The sequence below is a fragment of the Gorilla gorilla genome, chromosome 5 (assembly GCF_029281585.2).
Source record: "Gorilla gorilla gorilla isolate KB3781 chromosome 5, NHGRI_mGorGor1-v2.1_pri, whole genome shotgun sequence".
Lineage (NCBI taxonomy): Eukaryota > Metazoa > Chordata > Mammalia > Primates > Hominidae > Gorilla > Gorilla gorilla.
In genome coordinates this window covers 168,483,977-168,509,580 of record NC_073229.2, presented here as the reverse complement: position 1 = coordinate 168,509,580, position 25,604 = coordinate 168,483,977, and the positions used below count along the sequence as shown (strand labels likewise).

The 25,604-nt window shown below is 40.6% G+C and overlaps 1 protein-coding gene across 7 annotated transcripts in view; it reads right to left on the bottom strand.

Annotated features, from left to right (window-relative positions):
* The window catches only part of UTRN (utrophin), a 562,884-nt gene that overhangs the window by 488,545 nt on the left and 48,735 nt on the right, over positions 1 to 25,604 (bottom strand). The window contains exon 1 of one of the 7 annotated variants that reach the window (XM_055391788.2): positions 21,639 to 21,824. The exons of 5 other annotated variants lie outside the window; for them this stretch is intronic. In XM_055391788.2, the coding sequence (XP_055247763.1) occupies positions 21,639 to 21,732 (94 nt within the window). In that variant the 5' untranslated portion in view covers positions 21,733 to 21,824. Of the gene's footprint in view, positions 1 to 21,638; positions 21,825 to 25,604 lie in introns of those variants that run through there. One more of the 7 variants, XM_055391789.2, reaches the window with a different exon arrangement.

Below are 25,604 nucleotides of genomic sequence, written 5' to 3'. Positions count from 1 at the left end.
AGACTCAGTCTCAGAAAAAAATAAAAATAAAAATAAAAATAAAAATAAAACTTCCTTCCATGAATGAAATGATCATTGAATCCACAGATCACCAAAAAAATACCTTAAGTAATCTCTGAACTTCTTCACTTTTCATAAAATTGGAGTCATTTAAATCCCACTTTTAGTTTGGCTACTCATTTTCTTCCCAAGTACATTTGAACACTGCGGTGAATGTTTGTCGCTTAGTAACAATCCTGCCAATGACACTGAGAGAAAACCATTAAATCACATTAACTGAAGCATGCAGTTTCAGAATAAAATGTGAAAAGTGGAGAATCCTAAGTGGTTTATGTACATGCTTTTGTCACAAGAAAGTTGACCATCTCCTCCTCATGATCTACTCCAGAATTCCAATCCTAGGCTGGCCCTAAAGTTGAAAGTACTTGAGTCATTCCTTCCCTTTTTCCCCATCATTAGACAAACATATGCATCATAACACACACATGAACAGGAAAAGCTTCTTCTAACATTATTTTTAAAATTAATTATTAAATCAACTGCTAAAAGAAAGGCATGAAATTTATTTCAGGAGAAAGCAGGAATGATTGGAGAATTATCCACCACTCTCAATTCTTTCTGCAGATGCTCTTTTTTAAAAGAAGTGAAAATCAAGAGCTACGCAATGTGGCAAGCAGAATAATACATCCTCTTCCTCTCCACTTGCAAAAGAGGCCCAGGTCCTGTGAGTACCTTAGGTTACACAGCAAGGGGTAAATTGAGGTTGCAGATGAAAGTATTGTTTGCTAATCAACTGACTTTAGGATGGAAGGTTATCTTGGGTTAGCCTGGTGTGCCCAGTGAAATCACAAGGGGCCTTCTGAGTGGAAAAGGAAGACAGTTGAATAGCAGAGCGAGCAACGAGCCACATGAGAAGGACTCAACCCACCACTGTTGGTTTTGAAGACTAAAGAGAGCCATGAGCCAAGAAACATGGGCAGCCTGTGGAGGCTGGAAAAGACCAGGGAAAGGAGTCTCCTCTGGAGCTTCCAGAAGGAACATGGCCCTGTCAACACCTTCATTTTAGCTCAGTAAGACCCGTGTCAGACTTCTAACCTTCAGAAATGTAAGATACTAAAGTTGTGTTGTTTTAAGCCATCAAATCTGTGCTAATTTGAAACAATCACAAAATGAAACAAATACACTGACTCATCTGCAACGCTTCTCAGTCAGTCATCCCTGCCTGTGAATCACAAATTGGGAAACGGAAAATCAGAAGTAAAAACGCGAAGCGGGGAGAGCAAAGCTGTGGGTGCCTGAGCTTCTAGCCCCAGCTGGCTATAAGTACATTAGCACCCACACACAAAATCTACACCAGGAGTCATCCCACACAAACCAACCCAAAACAAAGGACATTTGACCCAAATCACTCCTTTTACCTCTCAGGGGGAAACATAAGGGAGACAGTGGGGAGAAGCAGGTCCCAATCAGAGGCAATTTCTGCAGGTACCAATTGAGTTCCTAATCAACAAACCAATAGCACAGACCCAACAAGAGGGAGACTCTCACACGCAAGTTCCTTCCATCACAGTTACACCGAAAAGAAGAGTGAGCTCAGCTTTAAGCAGTGGAATCGCAAATATTGAAATCCATGAAGAGAGCTTTGCCATAACTCAATTTAATTCATCAACAGAGCCCAGATATTCCCAGGCTACCAACCTCAACATCCAGGTCCTCAGCAGCATTCTCTCAAGGTACTACAATAACCTCCCATACTATCTACCCTTGTATTTGCTTCCTAAACACCTCTGACAGATTCACCTTCTTCTGATCACAAAATATCTCATGCTCCAAACCTCCAAACATCACCCACTGCCTTTAAATTCAGATACATCTATATGCTACAGGGCTAAATGCCTACCTAGCATGGTATTCAGCATGCTTTTTATAGCTACCCCCTATTAATTCTGTGCCCTCTACCTGGAACATTTTCCTGCAGCCCCAACGTTGCCATCAGTATCCACAGCAAATGGTACCCCCTTTCATGAAGGCTTTAGATGGTTTCTCTCCCAGCTCTAAACCCATCCCACCCTCACCTTTTGAATTCATATGCTACTTTGTTCCTTATCTATAACAAAATAGTGTATATATACACGCCCATATGATCTCTCCCTTTTTTGTTTTGTTTTCTTTTGTTTGTTTTAGACAGGGAAAGACTGTAATGAGAGTTGAGTGAGTTTGTATCTCTGCCCATCTGCAGGTTTGCTACTGCACAAATTCCTACCAACTGAGTTGGGACCTAGACGCTGTCTTGAGAGGGAAGATGTAAGGCCCAGGTGGAAAATAAACAAATAGTAATAATGCTACAAAGAAACAGGTCCGACCAGGCCAAGTCAGTCCTCAACCATCTTACACCTCACCAGTTCTGGAAAACCAAGCTCTCTGCGCGTCAATTTCAAAATGATTTTAAAGTTGTGTTAGGTCACTATACCAATGGACATATGTATAGAAATATTTCAGTGCTTCTCGAAGTGGGAAAATTAAAGATGGACAGACCCTTTCCTAACATCTGACTCAAAAGCCTAGAAAACACATAGAAAAGAAGCAAATAATACAGTTCTGTAAGATACTGTGCTTTTTGTGCCATGGTTTCTCTATTTTTAGATTTAAATACTATTGTGTGTCCATCAATTATTATGTATAACCATTAAAAAATCTTTTAAAAACATAAAATTAAAAGTGCTAAGTAGTGAGAAACTTATTCAAAATCATATTTCAAATAGCAAAACATACCCAAAAAATTAAAAATATTTTTTTAAAAAATAGCAAACCCACATAATACAAAACCTAAGAGAAACTGAGCACTTAACAAAATAAGAATAAATATAACACATTACTTAGCATAAAAAACTCATTCTAAATGACCTGGCACACAGTAGGTCCTCAATACACCTTTGTTTTAAAGTCCTGACTCAGTGCAAACTCATCAGCCTCATAGGTCAGATGTTGTAAGGACCCAGATATTGCATCGCATGGAAATCAACTTTCACATCACATAAAAAATGGCATGTCATTTTTTTCCTTCTCTACCGTATTTCTAAAACTAGTCAGGTGTTGATGCAGACCTTTTTCCATGTCTTGGCAAAGTGTAATTTGAACAGGCAGTTTCTCATGACCTTCAAGTCTGTGTTCAACAATGAAATCATTTGGCTTTATATCCCATCCAGTTATTAATCACAAACAACGAAAGAAGAACTTTCACACGGAAAATGTGAAACCTATGCTGGCCAGCACTCACTCTGGGTCACTCCAGGTCACATTCACTTGTAGCTAAGTTCACTGAAGACCATGCAATGACCTCAGCTATTTAGAAAATACATTCAAAATTTTCCTGGAGAGGAAAAATACAGCTATGTGACTTTAAGACAAGTGCTCCTGGAGGTCAGCAGTCTGAAAAGGGTACAATGAACAACATGGCTGGGTCCTGGGCAGATGGGGGGTGGTGTGCACAGGTCACTGGGTGCCCCCGGATGGGCGGGCACATCACCTATCCTCCCTCAGTTGGCTCCTTCACTAAGTGCCTGAGCAGGAAATTTCTACCCTGGCATGGAATGCCCACACCAGGATCTCAGCATTCCCACCCCACCCATGTAGGAAGGAATCCAGCTATTCTAGCAGGATTTAACTTTATATAAATCAGCTCCAATGAGTTGATATGTTTAATAACAAAGCAAACATTCACAACTCTATTTTACTCCTTTTCTTTTTTTTGTTGCCATTATTATGATTACTATGATGAATTTGGCTTTGATTTTTATTCTTTTAAGTAAGAAAGTGGCAGCATAAAGGAAAAAAAAAAAAATTCCAGGAATTGACTTGTGTCTCTCTAATGAAACAGGCAGTTCTGGCTGGGTGAGGTGTCTCACATGTGTAATCTCAGCACTTTTAGGAGACCAAAGTAGGAGGATCACTTAAGCCCAGGAGTTCAAGACCAGCCTGGGCAACATAGTGAGACCCCATCTCTACAAAAAAAAAAAAGAAAGAAAGAAAATTAGCCAGGTGTGGTTTCAGACACCTGTGGTCCCAGCTACTTGGGAAACTGAGGAGGGAGGATCACTTGAGCCCAGAATGTTGAGGCTGCATGAGCCATGGTCATGCCATTGCACTCCAGCCTGCATAACAGAGTGAGACCCTGTCTCTAAAAAAGATAAATAAATAAATAATTTTTTTTTAAAGAACAAGGGACTTATTTCCTTATCAGCCCTGCAATGCCCCTTTTAGCATCCAGAAATAGATCCACCTGGTCTTCCCTGGAAGATTCTGGACTTCCCTGGAAGACTCCTGGATGGTTTTAAGTCAAACATAGCCCTCTGGATTAAGCTCACAATTAAAACTAATATTTCCCTGCCTGCCACGCTAAATTTTTTCCCTGGAGCATTAATAATTAGCTCAAAATCAAGGACAAAATTAGTAGAGCAACACATAAGGTGTTTCTCCCCCTTCCTAACATCAGCCAGTCTTTTTAGCCACAAACTACAAGCTAGTTTTTCTGAAATCCAGCAAGCCCCTGAGTCAAACTATGGTGTAAAGAAAGTGGGTGGAAAGTCACATTAGTCAGGGACATTAAGTGCCATCTGCCATGGCTTTAATCTCATAGTACAATCTGAAGACTCTTTCTTAGGACACCCTGGGCAGCAGCATAACAAGAATATTTACTGTCCAGTCTCTTGAATCGGTGAAGTTAAATTCATTACTTTTTATACAGACAGGTCTTCAAAATATTTCTGTTCTCCTGGTCTGATCTTTCCTCTTCTTTCATCAATCAAAGTCAAAAGAAAAGTTAGCTAATAATATCTTAGTTTGGTCCTTCCCCCAAGAAGCAGACCCTGAGACAAGGATTCAAGTATAAGTAGTTTATTTCAGAAGTGATCCCAGGAAACACTGGTAGGGAGTAGAGAAAGGAAACAAAGAAGGAAAGGTGGCCAATAATAAAAAGGTCATTATCAAGCAAGTTATCATTCGATCACAACCCAACTGGGAACTTGGAGATGCAGTGTAAAATGTTCATCTCAAAAGTAGCCGACCTGAGATGCAAGAGAGCTGGAGAATTTATACTACAGCAGCATTCACTGGCTATGGGTTGCTGGGCGCTGACACTTCTGCCAGCCCTGAGTGTGAACTTTCCAGCCAGAGAATGCCCTCAGGCAAAGGCATGCCGGTGTGGGCAGCTGGAAGTCCCAGTGCACCAGAAGTACTGACAGCAGGGAGTGGGGTCAATAGCAGCCTCTGCTACAGCTAGGATTGGGGTTATCTCCAAAAGGGTACTTAAACCAGGTCTGGCGCAGTGGCTCAAGCCTGTAATCCCAGCACCTTGAGAGGCTAAGGTGGATGGATCACTTGAGGTCAGGAGTTTGAGACCAGCCTGGCCAACATGGTGAAACCCCGTTCCTACTAAAAATACAAAAATTCGCCAGGCATGGTGGCAGGCACCTGTAATCCCAGCTACTCGGGAGGCTGAGGCAGGAGAAACCCTTGAACCCCTGAGGTGAAGGTTGCATTGAGCCAAGATCATGCCACTGCACTCCAGTCTGGGTGACCAAGTGAGACACAAAGAAAGGAAGAAGGAAAGAAAAGAAAGAAAAGAAAGAGAGAAAAGAGAGGAAAGGAAAAAAGAAGGAAGGAAGGAAGGGGGGAGGGGAGGGGAGGGGAGGGGAGGGGAGGGAAGGGAAGGGAAGGGAAGGGAAGGGAAGGGAAGGGAAGGGAAGGGAAGGGAAGGGAAGGGAAGGGAAAAAAGAAAAGAAAAGAGAAATAAAAGGGTACTGAAACCAGAGGCAATCATTTCTGTTACAGGACATACATCACTGAATACAAAGTTGAATTCTTTTCCACAAAATTATCCTTATATTTAAATTTTGGAAGGTTTCATATTATGCAGCAACACTGGGAAAAACACAATAATCCAAAAGGATCTCAATCAATGTTCTACTCAGAGGCTGTTAAACATCAAGCAATGAAATGTAATACAGGCTTGGCTACTGAGGGATGAATTTCAACTTTAACTGTTGAATGGCAGAGTAACTAAAAAAGAAAAAAAAAAACGATGCGTAGACAAAGGTTTTTACCAGAATCTTCAAATGTGGCAATGCAAATAAAAAAAAATATAATAGATGCTCATCATGGCTAGTAATTACAGAAATTGAAGACAAAACAGTATTTTGGGTACTCACAATTCAATACTGGCTGGGCCTCAGAGATACTGACATATTTATATAAACTGATGACGTTAAACGTGTTACAGTCCTCTGAAGGGCGTATCAGAAACCCTAAAACTAACCTCTCATCCCATAAATTCTATTTCTAGGAATTTATCAGAAATGAATACCTGAAATGAAGGATGGTGCCAACAACAATAATAATAGTAGCAAGTATTTACACTGCACTCATCAGATCAGTGCCAGGCTGTTCTACTGACTTATATCAGGGGTTCTCAACTGGGAGTGGTTTTGTCCCTGCAAGACACCTGGCAATGTCTGGAGACATTTTTGTTTGTCACCACTGGGGAACAGCAGCCAGGTATGCTGTCCAGCATCCCCAAAGCACAGGACAGCTCCCACAGCAAAATGGAACTGTCTCACGGTGGACAAACCTGCCTTATATCTATTCCCTCATATAATCCTTACAACAGCCCTGGGCTACTTGTATTATCTCCATTTTACAGATCAATAAAGATAATTTTTGCTGTACTATTATCCCTAATGTTGAAACTAGAAGTAAACTAAAAACAAAAACAGGAAAACCATTAAATAAATGATGGTATAACTACCTAACAGAAAAAAATGGAAAATGCTTATGAAGTAATGTCAAACTAAAACACCAGAACTAAAAATTAGAAATATTACATAATTCCAATTATTTTTAAGTATGAGTATAAAGACTAGATGGGAAAATAACAAGTGAAAGTTACTGTTGTATTAATATGGTAGAAATAGAAATGGATGCTTCTTTCTTTTCTAATTTTTAAAACGTTATTGCAATTTTTAAAAGAAAAAGCACTCAACAATGAAGATAAGAATACTGGAATCTTCTACTGAGGAGGCTGAAGTGGGAGGATCACTTGAGCCCAGGAGTTCAAGGCCTTCCTGGGTAACATAGTGAGACCCCCATCTCAAAAAACTAAAGAAAGAAAGAATACTGGAATGTTTTTTAAACAACACAAGAGTTAATAGAATATGAAGAAGATGGTTAATATTAAGAAATTAGGAATAAAAATTTCCATGGGACCCCACCAAATGTTGGTGCTTTAAATTCTGAAGCCATAACTGTTTCATGTAAGGCTAAAAAATCTAAATGTTGTATCTACCTCCTTCTGTATTTTACGTATTTCATGGCTCACTATCACCTATAGCAAATAGGCAAAAAGAATCAAATTTCAATTCAGCTAAACCTGATTCATTTTAGCAGCTCCATTATAAAAAGTGTGTGCGTATGTGTGTGTGTGTGTGTGTATACACACTGTTATGGTATTTCAACTGTTAAGATAATTTACACTGTTACATAGTTTTAATATATATGGTAATTTAAACTGTTATTCTAAATTTATCAAAAGTAGAAGTCATATTAGGAGTAGTAACATTATTGCTGTTACTATGAGCAACATTTACTGAACGTTTCTTAAATGGACTACCATATAGTCTAATACCCACAATATCCATATAAGATAGATGCTTCTATTGTCCACATTTTTCAGCAAAGAGCACAGACATTTAAAGTTAAGCAGTTTGCCCAGGTAAAAGTAGCTGAATCCAAATTCAGGCAGTCTGGCTCCAAAGCTCAAGTGCTTGAATCAAACTAGTGTATAAGAATGGTTGGGGACAAGATGGCGGTGAGGGAGCCACAGGCTCCTACCCTTCCTCTCCCTACAGCAAGGAATTGACTATCTCTGTTCCACCAGATGTAAAACCTGGCTTTTGATATAAGTTTACCAAGTTGAGTAGACTTAACAATAATTTTACCAGCAGCATCTCATTTGAAATAAAAATAATAATTATTATTATCAACCAATATCAGCAAATAAATGTTTCCCAAAAACACCTACGTGGATTCAAACGAGGAAAAAAATTAAGGCTGTCAGAGTTTCTGCAGGAAGTACTAAGATCAATGATTCTAAAGTGGGGGGATTTTTATCTGATCCTCATATCCCACTGACTATTCCGTTCTTGTAGACTTGAGGATTAAAAAACAAAATCTTCATCCTGTTAATAGGAAAATGGATACCGTAGAATCAGTAACAGAAGGAGTGTTTACACAATGTAAGCATCTGTTTCTAGAACACCGAAGAGGAAAGGATAGGAAGACTACAAATAAAACACTATTTGTGGATATTAAATTGTTGGGCTTCAATGTTTCTAAGTCTAGTCTCACCTGCCCAGAGCATATATTATGAAATGAAGTCACTGAAAACAAAATGCTGTGATCTTCTGAGATTCCTGAAGCACAGCTTAACTTAACAAATAACAGGGATCAGAATACTAATAACATATCATCGTGCAGAAATGAGGGGAATTTGGTATGAGCCAAAGTACAGGCTCCTACCCTTGCTGAGCCACTATCAACTAAAAGCAGGCTACGGGTGGGTGTGAGGAAGTCTGGAAGAACAAGTGGTCTACAAATTCCACACCCATGTGCTCCAACAGTCTCAAACCTTTCTGGAGGCTGCAGTGTCAGGAACATGGCAGGTGAGGGCAAGTAAAAAAGGCTGAAAATCTCCCTCAAGAATAGAACTTACATTTCTTCCTACAACAGGCTATGGGTCTCCGACAAATTCTGAGTAAATCTTACAAAAAAAATGTAACTTTATTTTTTATGCATGTGGTGATTTAACTATATAAAGAAATCCTAATATGTTTTGATAAACAGTATGTGTGTGTATATACACACACACATATATGTATATATACACACACATACACACATACACACATATTTATTTATTTATTCATATTTTAGACGGAGTCTTGCTCTGTCGCCCAAGACAGAATGCAGTGGTGCAATCTCAGCTCACTGCAGCCTCCGCCTCTGCCTCCACCTCCCAGATTCAAGTGATTCTCCTGCCTCAGCCTCCCAAGTAGCTGGGATTACAGGCATTCGCCACCACACCCAACTAATTTTTGTAATTTTAGTACAAATGGGGTTTCACCATGTTAGCCAGGCTAGTCTCGAACTCCTGACCTCAAGTGATCCATCCACCTCAACGTCCCAAAGTGCTGGGGCTAAGCAGTGTATGTTTAAAAGTTATCAGAAATAACAAATGAAAGATACCAACAACAATAATAATAGTGAATATTTAGAAAGCAGTTACTAGAGCAGTGCCAGCCTGTTCTAACTGCTTTATATCAGGAGTTCTCAACCAGAAGTGATTTTGCCACCTACGAGACATCTGGCAATATCTGGAGACGTTTTTAGGACATTTTAGACGTTAATAGGAATGTGTCAGTTAATAGGACTGACACATTCACCAGCCAGCATCCCTTCTGATTACTTGAACAGCAGTCTGGGTGGTTGAGGCCTATGCCAACCTGTTAAATATTTTGAATAGCACCTCTGCCTGAATATACTATAAATAATTAAAACAAATATCATATCTAACAAAACCAGAGACGTCGATAAGTAATGATTGTCATTCATATGGAGTACTACAGATAGATTAAATGAATGTTAGCCTTTGAAAGTAACCTTCCCCCTTCTGAGGTTCCAGAAGGCTAATAACAACTGAAAAACCTGTTTCAGAATCATTCTCACAAGAATTGGTCTACTCGTTTTGTGGATATATTCCCAACTATGACTACATATAAGAATTCAAAAGTTTTAATTCTTAAAATCAAAGAATTCAAATTTTAAAATATTTCTAATTCAAAATTTGGTATGTTCTAAATATTATTTCATCTATAAATTTATAAATCTTCAACAATAACTCTTAAAGCCTTTAATAATAACAATCCTGATATCAGTTCACTAAGTGTGATCAACATAACATAGTAATGTAAGATGTTAACAGTGGGGAAAACTGGGTAACAAGATGTTAACAGTGGGGAAAACTGGGTAACAAGATGTTAACAGTGGGGAAAACTGGGTAACAAGATGTTAACAGTGGGGAAAACTGGGTAACAAGATGTTAACAGTGGGGAAAACTGGGTAACAAGATGTTAACAGTGGGGAAAACTGGGTAACAAGATGTTAACAGTGGGAAAAACTGGGTAACAGTGGCGAAAAGTGGTAACTGGGGAACTTTACATACCATCTTTGCAACTTTTCTATAAATGTAAAATTATTCTAAAATAAAAGGCTTATTTCAAAACAGGCAAAAATATAAATAATAAAGATACAGTTTATTTTCTTGGGCAAGAAAATTAAAAAGCTATTTTTGTATATCCATATTAAATTTTAGGTTTCACATAATGTTGATTTACAAAACAATAAGAAAAAATGGGCCAGGCATGGTGGCTAACGCCTATAGTCCCAGCACTTTGGGAAGCAGAGGCAGGTGTATCACTTGAGCCCAGGAGTTCAAGACCAACCTGAGAAGCATAGGGAGTCCCCATCTCTACCAAAAATACAAAAACTAGTGGGACATGGTGGTGCATGCCTTTAGTCCCTGCTACTCTGGAGGCTGAGGTAGGAGGATCCCTTGAGCCCAGGTTGCAGTGAGCCAAGATTGGACCACTGCACTCCAGCCAAGGTGCAGAGACTCTGTCTCAAAAAAAAGAAAGAAATGAAAAATGGTCGAAAATCCTTCAAGCGGCTTTTGATCACATTGCTGGATTTGGATTCCACAGGCATACCTGCTTTCCACACATTTTTTAACAGGAATTCTATCTCATTCACCGAACAACAACAAAAAAATTACCGGAATTCTACCTCATTCACTGAACTACAACAAAAAATCTGAGCAACTAAAAAATGTGCCAGGAGCTAGGGAAGGTTTAAAGATTCAAAGACAAGAACAGGACCTTCTTCAGGCTCATGGTCTAAAGGAGAGGTTCTCAAACATACACAATGACCACCTGATGAGATTATTAAAAGATAAGTTCCACCTATCTTTCAACACCGTGCAGAGATAGAACTCGTTTTCAAAAACACTGATCGGTAACATCCGTCATGAATGTTGTGACAGATGAAGACATCTTAGAATCTCTGAATTTAATCCAAGCAGGGAAGGAGAAAGCAGAGAAGAGGGGCACCCAACCCACACTTGGAAGTCAGCAGAGAATTCCTAGAGAAGGTGTCCTTGACCGACCATAGGAGTGAATGGCTGATGATCTAAGGGCAGCATGAACCATGAGGACAGGCCCGGCATCCAGCAGAGAACTGCTCAATACCAAGAACATTTACCCTGCTTCTGAAAGTCACTGGACACTGGCTCCAAAGTACCAATTAGAGCACTGGAAACTGCCTAACTCGGGCCACTACCCAGCCAGAGAAAGGGGCTTTGTTTTAATCCAGTTGGGTCCAACAAAATATGAAAACAGGATTCTAGAACCTGGTTGGATGTTGCAGCACAGAAAACCAGACTACCTGCCTTAACTTGCATTGTCCTTTCGGCGGAACAACTTTTTCACTTGCTAATTATTTCTCCAATGTTAGCCTACTTGAGTAGCAAAATACAGCTTCCTATTGATGCAGGGGGCAGAGCTTTGAGACTTTTTTGTTCTGCCCTTTATTTTTTCATCCCCTCTGCAATCAGCCTGTCAACAAGCATATCGTTATTGTCAGGGTGTCAGTTTATAGCAGCATTCACACCCACTGCCTTTCTCATTTACTGCTTTAGATCTAGAAACCGATACCCAAGTGTGAAAACAGTTGCAAAATGAGAATCTAAGGCTCTTCACTGATGTGCCTGCACTGCACAGGTGAGGACACAAGTGTCCATCATCCTCTCTGCAAGGCATATGCAGTGGTTCTAGGCTGCCAGTAAGTAGAATCCTTAAGTTTAAAATCAACTTTAAAACATCCCAGCACCTTCAACAACTACCGCAGCACCCAGCAAACCACAGGTGCTCAATAAATGTTCACTGAGTCATTTATTTTTGGCTCCTTGGTTTTTTTGTTTTTGTTTTTGTGTTTGTTTGTTTGTTTGTTTTAGACAGTCTCGCTCTGTTGCCCAGGCTGGAGTTTAATGGCAGTATCTCAGCTCATTGCAACCTCCGACTCCCAGGTTCAAGTGATTCTCGTCCCTCAGCCTCCCAAGTAGCTGAGATTACAGGCACTCACTACCACACCCAGCTAATTTTTGTATTTTTAGTAGAGGCAGGGTTTTGCTATGTTGGCCAGGCTGGTTACTGTTTTCTCATTTCTAATTCCTAGTCATGTGTGGCATAGTTGAAGCTGACAGAAAAATGAGCACTGCAGTAATTAGGAAACATAAATAGCCAGGCACAGTGGCTCACGCCTGTTATCCCAGCACTTTGGGAGGCCAAGGCAGAAGGATTACTTGGGCCCAGAAGTTCAAGACCCTAACCTGGGAATAGTGAGACCTTGTTTCTATTTAAAAAAAAAAAAAAAAAAATCAGAAGGGCCAGGCACGTTGGCTCACGCCTAAAATCCCAGCACTTTGGGAGGCAGAGGCGGGTGGACCACAAGATCAGGAGATCAAGACCTTCCTGGCTAACACAGTGAAACCTCATCTCTACTAAAAATACAAAAAATTAGCCAGGCATGGTAGCATGCGCCTGTAGTCCCAGCTACCCGGGAGGCTGAGGTAAGGGAATCGCTTGAACCCGGGAAGGGGAGGTTGCAGTGAGCTGAGATCGCACCACTGCACTCCAGCCTGGGCAACAGAGCGAGACTCCGTCCCAAATAAAAAAAAAAATCCGAAAAATTAGCTGAGCGTGGTGGCACATGCCTGTAATCCCAGCTACTCAGGAGGCTGAGGTGGGAGGATTGCTTGACCCCCGGAGATCGAGGCTACAGTGAACCTAGATCATGCCATTACACTCTAGCTTGGTTGACAGAGCAAGACCCTGTCTCAAAGAAAAAAAGAAGAAGAAGAAGAAGAAACATAAATAGATGAGAAAATTTAGAAAACTACTGGAAAATCAATGCTGACAGTCTTCCTAACACAAACCCAATATGATAAAAATGATTCATTATAAAACACCAGGCAAATATTATTTACTGAATAACTTCCCAAATTATGGGAAATAAATGTCAATACTTTATTTCAGTAATCAAGACATAGATTTACCTTGAACGACCTTTTATTTTTATTTAGATTTGATTACTCAGAAATGTTGCAGCATAAGGCCTAGTAACAAATTCAGCAAATATACAGAATGCAATCTCAAGGACTTTTTAAAAGAATAGTGCACACTTCACTTAGTCACCAAATAAATTTTCATCATAAAACATAAGATTCTCCTTGCAACAGCAGGAGAAATGCATAGGAGGGAGGCAGACAGATATGACATGTCCCATGGGACATGAAAAGGGAAATGAGAACTATTGCCTCAACCCACTTGCAAAATATCCATAACCTCCCTCTTTAAATACCATCACTATGAAATTTTTAATGCATATAAGCAAAGTGAGAATTTAACAATTATTTTAAAGAATTCACATGGGCAAAGGTAAAATATAATAATTCATTTCAAGGTGTTTATTTCTCCTCTATCCCCAAAAGTCCCTTAAACCACATTCGTACACACACAAAAAAGATTCTACTTTTCCTGCTATAACACTCGTTACTCAGAGTTAGATAATAAATACTGATTAACAATCAGCGGGTCTCAGAGTATTGGCAGATGCTAGATTGCCTGGGTGGGTTAGAGTTACCTCAGTAGAAACTGAATTTTCTAGGGGAATAAATTTCTTCTGTCAAACACAATCTAGGAGCTACTAACACCAGAAAGAGAGTAATGGCCAATGAGTCCAAGGAGAAGCTAAAGGCACAGAATCCAGAAGTCAACAAGAAAATAGGCCAGGGCAGAAGCCAAGAGACTAACTCTGGCAGCAGGTTCCCAGCAAGAGACTGGCTGAGCCAGGAGAAAAGTAGCAGTGTCGGTGTGATAGGAGGAGTTGCTTCTCAGAGTGCCAAGTGGATCGCTATCTGATGAGGTATTTCTACTGGCGATATGTGCAAGTGACCTGGAAGAATCTGTGCAAGGTGCCTATCTTACAAGTGCCACACAGCCCAGCCTCTCAGAGTATTTGGATCAGCGGCATTCAACTGAAATCTATCACGTTTCCAGACTACTATGACAGTTCACCTCTATTTGGAGAAATAACCTCTCTGCAGACTAAATAAAGCTTTTTATATAAGGCACCAAAGGCAAAGAGCACCGAATCATAGGGGAGGCGGCTGCGTGCCCTTTTCCTTTGCTTGCCTGCTTGCTTGCAAGCAATGAAAACCTTTCTGAACAAATGATAGCAAACTTTGAAACCAGCAAAACATCTCGGGCACCTTGCCACAAAGATATCCTCCACACAACTGCAGGCCATTTGCTGTCCTGTATAGCTCTCTATTTCCTGCCATTTACTGGATCTGTGGTTAAATGAACCCAACACAGAATTACAGCTTCAATGCTTTGATGTGAAAAATCACTAACAAATCTAAATTGAAGGACGAGGACACATTGGTAAATTTTCAGTATGATGGTGCATACGGGGCCTCATTTAAACTAATGTCTTATCTTCACTTAGCATCTAAATGTATTTTTTCCTGTATTGACTTGAAATACTCTAACACAAACAGACACCATTTATTATAATCCTTCTTGCAATCTGTCAAGTTATGTTCAAAAAATTTTACAAAGATGTACCTTTAAAGACTGACAACAGCCCCACAACAGGAGGCAGAATAGTTAGGGCTTAATTTTAAGCCTAACTCCACAGCATCTTTCTGCTAACTCCATGTTCCATAAAATATATAAAAAATGGTTTTTTTCATAAATAAATCTGGGACTTACCATCCATATGGAAATAATTTATCAGTATATGAAAATGTAATAAAATAGTGTATCTAAATAACTACTAGTCTCAGCACAGTTTGGGATGATGACGTCTTCCATATCAGCCAAAAAAAGAAAGAAAATACTATAGAATCTAAGTCCAAAGACTCAAACCTCTGTCCTAGATATCTGAAAATAATATCTATCTTTTAAGGTAGCAGTTAACCATTTTAGAACTCAAAAGAAATTCAAATAAGTCATCCCAAATCTGCCATTTTGTAGGAATTTCCCTTGGAATCATTAAGAGTATAAAAGTCAGGGATCCAAGCAACAAAAGAAAATGAGCAATGCATGAAAAGCCAAATCACTGACGAATTTGTCCAAAGAGCCAATAAACATAGGCAGAGAAGTTCAATTCCACAAAAAAGAAATGCAAGTTCAAACAACTATAGACTACATTTCATCTCTCTACATGTCATCTGTTGTAGATGACGATTTAACAGTAAAAGCATATTTGCCCCAGCAATTGCCCACGTAAGCTAAGATACATGTACACAGGTAGTTTTTAATAATGTTTTAAGTGGGATGCCACTAAATCAGGATGGTTTCAATTTTGGTTCAAAAAAGAAAAGCCATGCTCACCCATAGAGGCATACATTTTTACATTCATAGAAAACAAGGGTAGCAGAAGAAACAAAACTATTAACAATGGTTTTGGAGAGAGGAAGGAAATGACAGTTTTCTACTTTGTAGAATTTTCATCTTGCATTACTTTTTTTTTTTTTTTTTTAGAAAACAGTCTGATTACTTAAGATATTTTAAAGGACATTTGAACTATATTACTAAAAATTAAATTTGGAGTCAAAAATGTATTTAAATGCTCCTTTTCCTTGAGAGAAACTCCACACAGAGGGCCACAGGAATTCCTGCCCAGCTCACAATCTAAGTTTCAATACTCTGCAGCTCAGACAGAAAGTTTGGCCTGTGTTCCTTTAGTCCTAGACTAAAATTTCACTTTAGCACAATGGTAGAACTTGGCTATGAGTCATCTTCCTCTGCAAAACAATGAAAGTTCTAGTTCAGTGGGAAAAAACGACTTCAGTTGCCAGTTCATTGAACTGTTCAAATTAAGGTCAAAATACTGGAGCAGGAGCGAGGGAGTCGCTGTGTCCAGATCCTATCTAACCCCACACCAGTCCCCTGAATGGCCCTCCAACCAAGTCTTGAATTTGCAAACGGTTAGAATAGGAAGCACCTGGTGCCCTCTAAGTAGGGGTCAGAGAACCCAAGTGAAAACATGAAACAGATCCAAATCCAGTTTCATGAGCATGCCTTTCAAGTAATGCCAAGGAAAAATATACCAAAAACATGATGGAGTGCACAGCTTCAGCTTAAATATATTTCAAGTACCATGATGAATATAATGTTTGATTTCCTACCCTAGACTCTACCTAAAAGAGCCCATTATCAACAGACTAGGTTTTTATAATTTTTACAGAATTTATTACTCCATTTATTTACCTGGAACTATTACTATAGCTTGCAAAGAACCTTAAAATGTGTAACATCATGAATCCTGACCACACTCTCCCGGGGCATCCTTCCTGGTTGGGAGAGCCTGTGATCCTCCTGGTTGGGAGTCCCCTTCTCAGAGGTTCAGTGACTTACCCTGACGATGGCACGGGTAATGGAAACCCAGATCTTGAGGGCCAAGTCTCATCCCTTAAAGAACTGCTCAGGGCCGGGAGCCGTAGCTCATGCCTGTAATCCCAGCACTTTGGGAGGCTGAGGCGGGCGGATCACGAGGTCAGGAGATCCAGACCATCCTGGCTAACACGGGGAAACCCCGTCTCTACTAAAAATACAAAAAATTAGCCGGGCGTGATGGCGGGCGCCTGTAGTCCCAGCTACTCGGAAGGCTGAGGCAGGAGAATGGCGTGAACCCGGGAGGCGGAGCTTGCAGTGAGCAGAGATCCCATCACGCGCTCCAGCCTGGGCAACAGAGCGAGACTCCGTCTCAAAACAAAAAAAAAAGAACTGCTCAGTACCATGTTAATCCCATTTCTCATTTTCTCCACCCAAGATTCTTTTCTTTTGTTTTTGTTTTTGTTTTTGAGATGGAGTTTCGCTCTTGTTGCCCAGGCTAGAGTGCAATGGCGCAACCTCTGCTCACCACAACATCCGCCTCCTAGGTTCAAGCAATTCTCCTGCCTCAGCCTCCCTAGTAGCTGGGTTTACAGGCATGCGCCACTAGGCCCGGCTCATTTTGTATTTTTAGTAGAGACAGGGTTTCTCCATGTTGGTCAGGCTGGTCTTGAACTCCCGACTTCAGGTGATCCGCCCGCCTCGGCCTCCCAAAGTGCTGGGATTACAGGCATGAGCCACCGCACCGGCCGATTCTTTTCTTTCACATGTCGCTCTTTCTACTCTTTTTCTCCCAACTTAACACTTCTCATTCTCTCACCTCTGTAAGTTATAGTTACCTGGTCTTCCTAACCACCTACTCATTTTCTCTATAATTATTAAGATCTGCAAAAAATTCACAAGTCCTAAGATATCTTCCCAGACAAATCTCACTGCCCTGTGATCACTCCAAATTCTGTGTTCCTTTATTTGGATATAGTCAACTGGTGGGTCCGGCAATCCCTAACATATGACAAAGATGACAACGTTCCTTCCTTTCAGCCACCAGCAAACCTAGCATTCACTTCACACACCATCCTTTCCAGGTCCTAACCTCCATAGGGGAAGAATCAAATCACCTTTATTTTTATATCCCCATACCTCCCCAGAGCTGGGCGTGTGCTAGGTACCTAGCAAATGCTGACTGAATAGATGAGTGTGGTCGTCAACCTCCTGGAGTTCCAACACAAAAGACTTGAGCTCCTTTAAGAGTGAGTCACGGCTGGGCATGGTGGCTCAGGCCTGTAATCCCAGCATTTTGGGAGGCCGAGGGGGAGGATCACTCGAGCTCAGGAGTTCAAGACCAGCCTGGGCAACATAGAGAGATCCCATCTTACAAAAAAACTATTAAAAATTAGCCAGGTATGGGAGCACATGCCTGTAGTCCCAGCTACTCAGGAGACTGAGGTGGGAGGATCACTTGAGCCTGGGAGGTCAAGGCTGCAGTGAGCTAAGACTGTGTCACTGCACTCCAGGCTGGGCAACACAGCGAGACTTAGTCTCAAAAAAAAAAAAAAAAAAACAAAGAATGAGCCACGGTTCAGGAGATTCTCCCAGGAGTGTCCCCATCTGGCCTCACATCCACATTCACACACACACACTCAGCCCCTGATGAAATTCTCTTTCCCAAAGTTCTCAACCTGCCTTGCCTCATAAGGACACCACTGCCCTGGAGCCTTGTCTCTTCTGAGAGGTCTGTTCAGCATTCCCCCAGATCAGCCACCTGTTCCCCTGTGACCTTTTCCTGGAGTGTCTTCCAAGATGACAGCCACTGTTCAGCCTAACATAGCACACTCTCCTACATCAGCAAAGACCATAACTAAGCATCTGTCCAATCTTCTTCCAACTTCCTGTTACTCAAAGGAACTAATTCATTCATTCATTCCACAAGCAGCTACTGAGCCTCTTCTGCACATCAGGCACACATTCAGGCGCTAGGAGGCAGCAGTAACAAAGCTGCCTCTACTCCCTCCCATGGAGCTTTCAGTCTAGTGGGGGACGAATACATTCCCCTGTACCCTCCACATTGGACACCCTTGGCTGGCTTTTGACAAGCTACAGAGCAGGCCTCAGTCCAATCAAGTCACGATCTCTGACTGTGGGACACAAGCATGTTGGTGATTCTAATGGGGGACCCAAGTAGTGAATCTTTTAACCCTTCCATCTAAAAAGGAAACAGCTGACATAGAGTCCTGTCAGCAGGCAAGAAAGCAGGAAGGATGGCAAAACGAGCAGGGCTCCCAGGAGTGGTTTCCTGAGCAGTAGCAATTTCCAGACATGAGTCATCTGGGCCTTCATAGATGCCTAAATGGCCAGTCGCGCCTCCAAATTATTCATTTCACATTTTCAAGCTTGTTTTAAAACTTTGATTTATCTCAGTTATATTATTGTTAACATCTAGTGAAAATGATGATACAGCTGGATAAAGATAGAGATCGATAGGTAGATAGATAGATAGATAGATAGATAGATAGATAGATAGATAGATGATACATAGATAGACAGACAGAGAGATAGTGATAGAGATAGAGATCTATTTTTTTTTTAAACAGAGTCTCGCCCTGATGCCCAGGCTGAAGTGCAGTGGCGCAATCTCAGCTCACTGCAACCTCCGCCTCCCGGGTTCAAGCGATTCTCCTGCCTCAGCCTCCCAAGTAGCTGGGATTTCAGGCACCCACCACCACACCCAGCTAATTTTTGTATTTTTAGTAGAGATGATGTTTCACCACATTGGCCAGGCTCCTGGCCTGAACTCCTGACCTCAGGTGATCTGCCCGCCTCGGGCTCCCAAAGTGCTGGGATTACAAGCATGAGCCATTGCGCCTGGCTGAAAATATTATTTTTAACATTAAATTTAATGTCCTTATTTCTAACAAGATCACTAAAGAGCCTACACTATGGACACACACAAAAAAATCAGTTCAATAACAACTGATGAGAGGAGAATCTAGGCCCTTGTGAAACTGGAAATCATGTACACATTGGTTTTCTATTTTTATTAAAATAACATGCACTGAAATACATTTTAATTTTAAAAATGCTATTTTCCTAAAGCCTTTTGATTGGTCATAGGACAGGAAAGAATGTTATCTAAATGAACCAGAACTCAACCAGCACAGCATTTAAATATATTTAACACTGTAGCTACTCATTTAAAAGCCTGCTTTTTTATTTTATTTTATTTTATTTTATTTTTGAGACAGAGTTTTGATCTTTCACCCAGGCTGGAGTGCAATGGTGTGATCTTGGCTCACTGCAACCTCCACCTCCCAGGTTCAAGTGATTCTCCTGCCTCAGCCTCCCAAGTAGCTGGGATTACAGGCACGTGCCACCACGCCCGACTAATTTTTGTATTTTTAGTAGAGACAAGGTTTTACCATGTTGGCCAGGCTGGTCTAGAATTCCTGACTTCAGGTGATCCGCCTGCCTTGGCCTCCCAAAGTGCTGGGATTACAGGCGTGAGCCACCGCCCCCAGCCAAAGCCTGCTTATTATTTAAAGGTTTGTTTGTACTTTTCTTCTAGCTGTCTTCTGATTTCAACCATTAAGGTTACCCTAGACCCTTTGTAGCAAGACCCTTTGATGAAGACTAGCTGACTACAGAGACTCTTAATGTTGGGGAAAGAGAGAGGATTTAGTGACATCAAAGGAAATCTTCGAAAGGCCACAAGCCTGCAATTGCTGCCCCTATGCAGGTTTTTGAGACAAGGTATCCCTCTGTTGTCTCAAACTCCTAGGTTCAAGCTATCCTCCCACCTCAGTCTCCTAAGTAGCTGGGACCACAGGCACATGCCACCATGCCTGGCTGATTTTTAAATTTTTTGTAGAGATGGAATCTCCCTATGTTGCCCAGAGTGGTCTCGAACTCCAGGCCTCAAGTGATCCTCATGCCCCAGCCTCCCAAAGTGCTTGCATTACAGGTATGAGCCATTGTGCCTGGCCCGCGTGGAGTTTTAATTCAGGTCCCTGAGAGGTATTTTGATGTTGTGTTGGGATCACATGGTTATTTAAGAAAGAAGTAACAGTTAATGATGAGAATTGTGGCACACCAGTCTCCTATGCCACTTGTTCAAGAAACCCAATTCACTAAGAAAATATGGGCTGCTCCAATCATTTTGGTTTGAATTTGCTCTGCAGAGACAATGCTTACAACCCCTTACCACCTCATTCACTGAAGCTAAGAAGGAAAACATTAAGAGGGAAAGAGTAATTCCACAAGAAAGGAAAACACTGAAAAAGAAAACCAACCAGCCTCAAAGTTTTTTCATAGTGACAACATTCATGCATGATATGTATGATCGAATAAAACACATCACTTGGGGGATTTCCCCTCCAAAAGCTCATACAACCAGTACACACATGTATACATTAAACAAGATATGAACATCTAAACTGATCAGAAAAACTAAGTCACCCCGGAAGTAAACTTCAGCGAGAGAAAAGTGCATGACACTTTCCCTGCATGAAGTTATGCATATACACGTCTCATAGACAAGCCTGCACTGAAACAGAAACCCCAGCACTCATACTGTCCCCCAAAGTACAAACGTTTTATTCTCCCCTTTCTCAGGTCAAAACTAAATATTTCAAGAAGTAAAATGCCTTTTTAGCCAACAGAGTAAATCAAATACAATATGGGATGAGGTCTACCAATACTCAACACCGCAAAGGAGGCTTCTTCTCTAGATGGCAGTAAACAGTCAGCACAGAGTAAGCTATTTTGAAAATACAGGGAGGTAAAGTGAAGCATATTTGCTACCACAAATGTAGGGATCCTGGAAGGCTTCTTCCAAAGAAACTAATAACTCTGGTGAATTATCACTTCCTGAAGAGAAGTGTGAAGCAGACAGCGTTGGTCTCTACTCTTGAGGGTCCACAACAGACGTGGCAGCAGGAAAGACAGGCTGTCTGTTCCCATCACCAGCCTGGTCCTAAGCTTTGTTACTTATCAAAACTGAATGAGAGAACCCTGTCTTCATAGACGTTTCTTAAGAAAACCTCACTGGCTGGGAGTCGTGCAAGTTGACAAACTCACCTGGTAATCGCTTGCAAGCCTGGAGAGCTACATGCCCTGGCAAATCCAATCTGCACTTTTTCCAATGAAACGTGGTGGGTGCCGGGCCGCTCATCACCTACATCTGCTTAGATGATGAGGAAAAAGATGTGGAGGAAGTGGACAACAAAAGCAGCCTTCGAACTGCACACTGGGATGTCCTGTGTTATTTTGGTTTTTTTTTTTTTTTTTGGTGGCTTCTATTTTTCCCATGAGAGGATCTGACTAAACCTAACCCCACCTCCTCTAAACACCAGAGAGGAAGTTACACTTTGTAGTCAGTGAAAACTCCTTAGGCAGGTTTTTTGTTTTTTTAATAGTCACAACTAAGGGCCTCTATTCATGTTCCTATGACAGAGATTATAACTTTGCTTCCTGTTTTGACAGTATCAGCTGGGAAGGGGCACTCCACCCACCTCCCTACCCACTGCATAGATAAATAAAGATGTTAGAAGGCGTTTGCCCTGGGTATACAACTGGCCTTAGGAGTTTCGTTACACATTAACTATACTTCAAAGAAAAAATTGGACTTATTATTTCACTATAGTAGTTATACATACCTTGGGGAAGTAAAACTGAAAAGGATTTCTTCTTCATCCCTTAGAATTCACTACTAGGGAAAAAATAAACTTAACCATATGCAGCTCTAAGAGAAGAGGCCACCATTTAGACTAATTTTTCCAGCCTATTCTCTTTTGTGGTCACCTTGCTCTCTTTATTATCATTATTTTTTTTTCACTCCTGTCACCCAGGCTGGAGTGCAATGGCGTGATCTCAGCTCACTGCAACCTCCGCCTCCTGGGTTCAAGTCATTCTTGTGCCTCAGCCTCCCAAGTAGCTGGGATTACAGGTGCCCACCACCACTCCCGGCTATTGTGTGTGTGTGTGTGTGTGTGTGTGTGTGTGTGTGTGTGTGTGTGTGTGTGTGTGTGTGTGTGTGTGTTTAGTAGAGATGGGATTTCACCATGTTAGTCAGGCTGGTCTCGAACTCCTGCTGTCACTTCTGCATGTGTCCACCACATACATGCAAAAAGCAAGGAAAATCATTATTCATATGATCACATCTACTTTCTAGTCCTTCTCTCATTCTTTTTCTTGCTTGTTGTGAAATAGAAATCTTCTACTTATTAGCAAAGACTTTTCATAGAATATGTATCTTTGTCAGGATACACACAGGTTTGAATTCAAAGGTGTCTCTCATCCTGCTACTGTACTATGATACAGAAAAGAGAAACTAACAGTACCTCCCCTACGCTCCTCCTCCTCATCTCTGCATTTTCCTTAGACTAGTAGCTGTATGACTCTGGCAAAATACTCTCTCTCTCTCTAAGCCTCAGTCTCCAAATCTGTAAAATGGACGTGCTGACTTCACCTGTCTTCTAGGACTGTCACAGGGAGGGAGACCGGGAAAAGCACAGTGATACAGATGATGTCCCATAGTCAATACCCATTGATCTTTTTTTGCATCAAACTTTATTGATATATAATTTATATATTATACAATTAGCTCATTTACACTGTATAATTTAATGATTTTTAGTATTGTCAAAGAATTCTACAACCATCACCACAATCGACCCCCATCCCTTAGCTCAAGACAACCACTAAAATCTACTTCCAGTCTCTATAGAGTTACCTATTCTGTACATTTCATATAAAAGAAATCATACAGTATATGGTTTTTTGTGACTAGCTTATTCACTTAGCATAATGTTTTTAAAGTCCATGCATGTTGTATTATGTATGGGTATTTCATTTATTTTTAAAATATTCCATTGTATTGATAGACCATATTTTATTACGTATTTATCAGTTCATGAACATTTGGGTTGTTTTTATCTTTCAGCTAATATCAATAATTCTGCTATGAGCATTTGTGTACAAGTTTTTGATGTGGGCATACATTTTCATGTCTCTTGAGTGTGGGGTGTGTGTGTGTGTGTGTGTGTATGTGTATGTGTGTACCCAGAAGTAGAATTGCTGAGTCATATGGCAACCCTATGCTTAACCTTTGGAAGAACTGCCAGACAGCTTTCCAAAGTTGCATCCTTTTACATTCCCACTAGCAGTGTATGTGGATACCCATTTCTCCACATCCTCACCAATATTTGTTATTATTTGTCTTTTTTATTATTGCCATCCTGCTGGGTATGAAGTGACATTTCACTGTGGTTTGATTTGCATTTCCTTAATGGCTATCGAAACCCGTCTTTTATCCATAGCCCAAAAATGTCATTTCTAGAATCAGGACTAAATATTCAAAATACAGAACAGCCAGTGAGGCGTGGGCACCACCTAGTCAGAACGGATACTGGCTACAATGCTGAAGTGAGGTCCTGAAGGTGTCCATCTTTAACAGTGGCTGTTTTCCAATAGGAATCAAAGACTTTCAACATTGTTCCTGGTACAGCTGTATGGGTTCATACCAGCTGAATATTGCTGGCCTTCATATTTCTATCTACAGTAAGAGGCTGTGAAAGAAGTTGGCCCTGCTTCCTCTACCAAAGGGTTCTTCTGAAACTGGTAAGGAAATGAAATTCTGAATGTAAATATGACATTTCAATCTTTACAAATCAGTTCTTTCCACTTGTCTTTATGTGTCTTCCTCTGAAATAGAAACAGGCACAGTAAAAGCAGCCTTTTGTCAGTAAATAGTCATAACTGTTTATAGGAAGAATTGTTAGACCAGATGTGATTTAAGATTAAGGATCTCAAATTTTGAAGGTAGCCAAGGAAGACAAGTTAAAATCTAGACACTAGCAACAATTTCTCCTTCCCTCTCAAAAGTGCAGTACTGGGAGAATAGTAATTATTCAAACAAATCAACATCAAAGAGATCTTTTTTTTTTCAGACCTTACTGTGTTTGAGCAAATTCATGTACAATGATGTTAATTACCTTTCTCCTAAAACATTGTATTTTAGGATTTATTTTTTGATCCCCCCAAAACTAAACAGAACAAAAACTATACAAAGTACAACAAAGAAAATATCAGAAGGCTATTAACTTTAAAAAATAAAAACTTTTTTCCTTATTTTTTGATGTAAGGCCTTGGGCCTTGCAACATGTATTAATAATATGACTCATCCATCTTCTAAAAAATTTCCCATGTCCCAAGGCTATACTCTGTAATCCATTGTTTTATTTATTTCTTGCCATGGAGCTGACTATGAAATTGACCATTGAACTTTCATATGTCAAATAGAACTTTCCATAGTGGGAAACTTCTAAAACATTCATATTAAGCTAAGTGGAAATATCATGATAGCTCAGGAGCAAACAAGGTCTGTAACAGCCAATATTACTTCCAAACTAGAGTCTATGTAGGAAAAGCAAACCATTGAACACACACAAGTGCAAAGGCTTCATTGGAGTTTCCGTAAACACTTGATGGTGAGGAAAATCAGAAGCTAAAATCGGTTTATCTGAAGATTCTTCTAAAAAGATCAATAGGGGGGCGCTTTTGAAAACTGTTGTGCAATGTCAGGACCCACTCTATTCACAGATCCATTCTTCTGCTAGATTACACGGTGGCCTCATTTTCTAGTTATTGTGAAATCAATAGACCATTTACGTTGCAAGTATCTGTCTAGGGTATGCACTTTCTTATTCAATCTAGTGTTGACAGCAGTAATCAAATTTTGTTCATACCACTAGCTCTATTATAGCTCAATAGCAACTGGCTGCCAGCCTAGGTCTACTCTCATCAAAAAAGGAAAGAAAGACTTGGAATGGAGAGAGAATTACAGAACAAATTAGCTGAAACTACAGGAGGTAATGTCGAAGCGAGAGAGGGAAGCAAAGGAATTCAGAAACTAATTCTCTCTCCACGGAGGAAATATACACCCAGCTGCATCAGCCCCCACAAAATCCAGGCAAGCTGACCTTGGCCATGAAGGGTACACATCTTCTTCATTCTTCCCTGTTATCTGTAAACCTTCTTGGCTTT